At 58.8% G+C, this 3,205-nt stretch overlaps 1 protein-coding gene across 1 annotated transcript in view; it reads left to right on the top strand.

Moving 5' to 3' along the window:
- NDUFAB1 (NADH:ubiquinone oxidoreductase subunit AB1) overlaps window positions 1-1,947 on the top strand; it is a 2,846-nt gene extending 899 nt beyond the window's left edge. The window contains exons 3-4 of the mRNA XM_027897278.1: window positions 937-1,046; window positions 1,776-1,947. Coding sequence (XP_027753079.1) covers window positions 937-1,028 — 92 coding nt within the window. The 3' untranslated portion in view covers window positions 1,029-1,046; window positions 1,776-1,947. The remainder of the gene's footprint in view (window positions 1-936; window positions 1,047-1,775) is intronic.
- The last annotated feature ends 1,258 nt before the right edge of the window (window positions 1,948-3,205 follow it).

Raw genomic sequence — 3,205 nt, 5'->3', positions numbered from 1 at the left:
CCCTGCCGGGGGGGCCGGGCCTGTCCGGCGTGGGGCAGGGAAACCCACCCAGGCCCATCGCTGGGAGAGGAGCAAACCACACAGACCCACCGCTGAGCTGTGCCGGGGCCGCGGCACCTGCAGCAGTCGGGAGCTGGCCCTGTCCTTCTGTTCCTGAGCTTGGGCCCCTTGGAAGCAGGAATTGTTCTTTTCCACCCCACACTGGCACCCCCCGGGGGTTAATGGGGGGCAGCAGTGTGTAGGTGCTACACTGAGCCTGGAGGCTTCACCTGGGCTGAGCTTGGCTTCACAGATCACAAATCCCAGACAGTCCAGGTTTTCTCTCACCAGAATTTTTTTCATCCTCAACCCTTAATGCTACTGGAGAAGAAAGAGGTGTTTTCTCCCTATAGATTTGTATTCCAAGTTTCCTTTTACTTCCTTTCGGACTTCTTCATGCTTTCATTTAAAGCTCATGAATTCCGGAGTAGGTGCCCAAATGTCACCTTGGGCCATAGATGTCCCTGGTGTTTGGTTGCTTTCTAAGCCTGAGGTGAATGTTTCAGAGGCTTTGCTGGCAGTGTGTCTGTAATTCCTGTGCTGGCTGGAGTGTGAATGTGGCCAGGAGCATCAGAAAGAAGAACTTGTATTTCTGGGGTGTTTCTGAGCCCTTAGCAGCAGCCCCAGCCTGAGGGGCTTTGGATGCTGCCTGGGGGTCCAGGAATAGCCCTCATGTCACACACCAGTGGCTGTGGGAGCTCTGGGAAAGCCTTGGTAGCTTTAGTGAGGCATGAGAAGCACGGGCTTCTGTTTTGCCTGCCTTGTCCTGTGTTCAGAGGTGGTGTCACTTCAGGTAGTGTAGTGATGCAGTATCAGCCCCTGGGCCAGCAGCCATCCCTTCCCTTCGCCTCACCCCCTTTTCCGTTGTTTCGGCTAAGTGTGTGCCCTTTCTTGCAGGATTTGAAATTCCTGATGGAGATGCAGAGAAGTTGATGTGCCCACAGGAGATTGTAGATTACATTGCAGATAAGAAGGATGTTTATGAATGAAGCAGTTCCTGGAGCTGAGTGAGTGCAGACATACTCTGTGCATGCCTGGGTGCACACAGGGGCAGGGCAGGGGGACGTGTGGCTCTGTGGGGGCAGCTTGAGGTGGCAGTGGGGAGCGTGGCACCATGTGAGGGAGCTGGCAGCAGCTGTGGGTGCCAGCGGGGAGGGCAAGGGGGGTGTATTTTCCTGAGGGTGAGGGGGTGTTTCCTGAGCTGGAGGGAATGTGTGGGGCTCAGAGACGTCTCCTCTTGTCCCACCTGATGTGTCAAGTGCTTGGCTCACCCCAGGGCTATAGTGGATGGTGAAAGGGTTCGGCCATGGCAACCCATCTCCCTGTGCCCCTCAGCCCTGCAGAGGGTGTGTGGGGGCACCTCAGCCCTCCCCCACCACTGCCAGCACCGTCTCTTCCCCCACAGCCATGGCCGGGAAGGAAATGGGCAGGAAAGGGTTATAGGAGAGAGGGCCTGAGTGCTGCAGGGGAAATGAGGTGGCCTCGGGCCAGCCTGCAGTGCTGATCCACGTTGCTGCCTGTTCCTGTGTGGCTCTGGGCCTTCCCCCACACTCCCCGGGGCAGGGGGCCTGTGTCCCTTCACTGCTTTGGGCCGGGCTTTGAGCCGTGGCCTTTGGAGAGAGCTGGGGCTCCTTCTGTGCCTGTGTTCGGTGCTCAGCATGTCCTGCCCCTGCCTGACCCGCTTCTGTGCCTTCAAATGGTTCATGAAACGTTAAACACGGATTTTATTTTCCCAGGAGCTGTCCCACACCAGGCCTGGGCTGGTGCCGGTGCGGATGGATGGGAGCGCACACGCTGTCCCGCTGTGGCTTTCATCTGGAAGCTGCATGTGGATGTTGTATTTAAAGCTGTCTGAATGTGTTGTCCTTTAAAAAAAAGAAAAAAAACAGGAATAAACAGTTAAGACCATTGTGGTGGTGGCTGTTCCACACAGTGGGTGTTTCACACAGTGGGTGGGTTCCTGTGTCGGTGTTTGGGTGTAAAGGACACACTGGGGATCAGGGACTGACAGCTCTGGAATTGTCCTTCCCTGCCCCAGGATTTGGCTCTGTCCTGCGTGCCCATAACTCTTTATTTCATCAGTGCTGGTTAAAACAAGTTCTGTGGGATAGGCTTCTATTTTCCAGATGGAAAATAAAGGGGGGAGTGACTTTGCTGCTGCTGAACAGCAAATTCACATTGGTGTTCCTATATGGCTGGCTCATCCCAGTGTGGGAGCCTTGCTTTAATGCTCCTGAGGCAGGAATGGGTTATTTCTGGACACCGCATGGTGTTTCCCCTGACTGAAGAAACACTTTCAGATGTCGCAGCAGCATTGCCAGGTCAGGAGCCAAGGAAGTGTCACTGGGTAACACCCTCTGGCAGTGGGAGGTGAGGATGGAAAATGGAGCAGAGGCTGTGCACAGTGCCTGTGTGTGGTGGGGTGTTCCTGGGATGTTCTCGGGGTGTTCTCAGTAGCTGCACTTTGCTGTGAGACCCTCGGCAAACAGGTGACCCTCTGCTTTCAGGACCCAGATGTCAATCCCGCTGTGAGCAAGGCCTGTGTCCTGGGAAACTCATTCACAGCTCCACACCCCAGCTGTACTCAGACACGCTTTCTGAGCGGCTGCATGGTGGAGCCGGGGGCGGGCAGTGTGTTTGGTCACCGTGTCTGTGGTGGTTCACCTGTGGCATTACCGTGAGGTGCCTGCTCAGAGGCTGTGCTGGTGCCAGGGTGGTCACTGGGTTCTCTCCGTGTGACCCTATGTGAGGAACCCACAAGTCAGAGCAGTCAGCGGTGCCCTGGGGGAGCCTTTGCCCTGGGCATGTCCCCAGGTTCTTGGAGACAGCTGGGGACAGAGCAGGGGCAGAACCGGGCCCGGGCCGTCCCGAATGCGCGTCCCGGGGATGAACCCGTGTGAGGTGGGCGGGAGCCCCCCGAGCCCCTCGGGCCCCGGCCCAGCGCTGAGCCCGCGGTGGGGGCCGAGCCCGCAGCGCCGCACCTGGGGGGGGGGGGGCCGATCCGAGCCCCCCGGGGTGGGTCACAATGCCGAGCCCCGGCCCGCCCGTCCGCCCCGGGGCGGAGGGAGTGCCGGTGCCGTGGGGCGGGCCCGGGCCGGGGGCTGCGGTTCCCGGCGCCTCCGCCCCGCCGCAGCGGGCGGGGGCTTCCTGCCGCCGCCTGGCAGAG

The sequence above is a fragment of the Empidonax traillii genome, unplaced genomic scaffold (genome assembly GCF_003031625.1).
Source record: "Empidonax traillii isolate 1590-97213 ecotype Southwest subspecies unplaced genomic scaffold, ASM303162v1 scaffold534:size827195, whole genome shotgun sequence".
Lineage (NCBI taxonomy): Eukaryota > Metazoa > Chordata > Aves > Passeriformes > Tyrannidae > Empidonax > Empidonax traillii.
The sequence above is the reverse complement of the archived record's forward strand: the minus strand, read 5'-3'. Positions and strand labels throughout refer to the sequence as shown.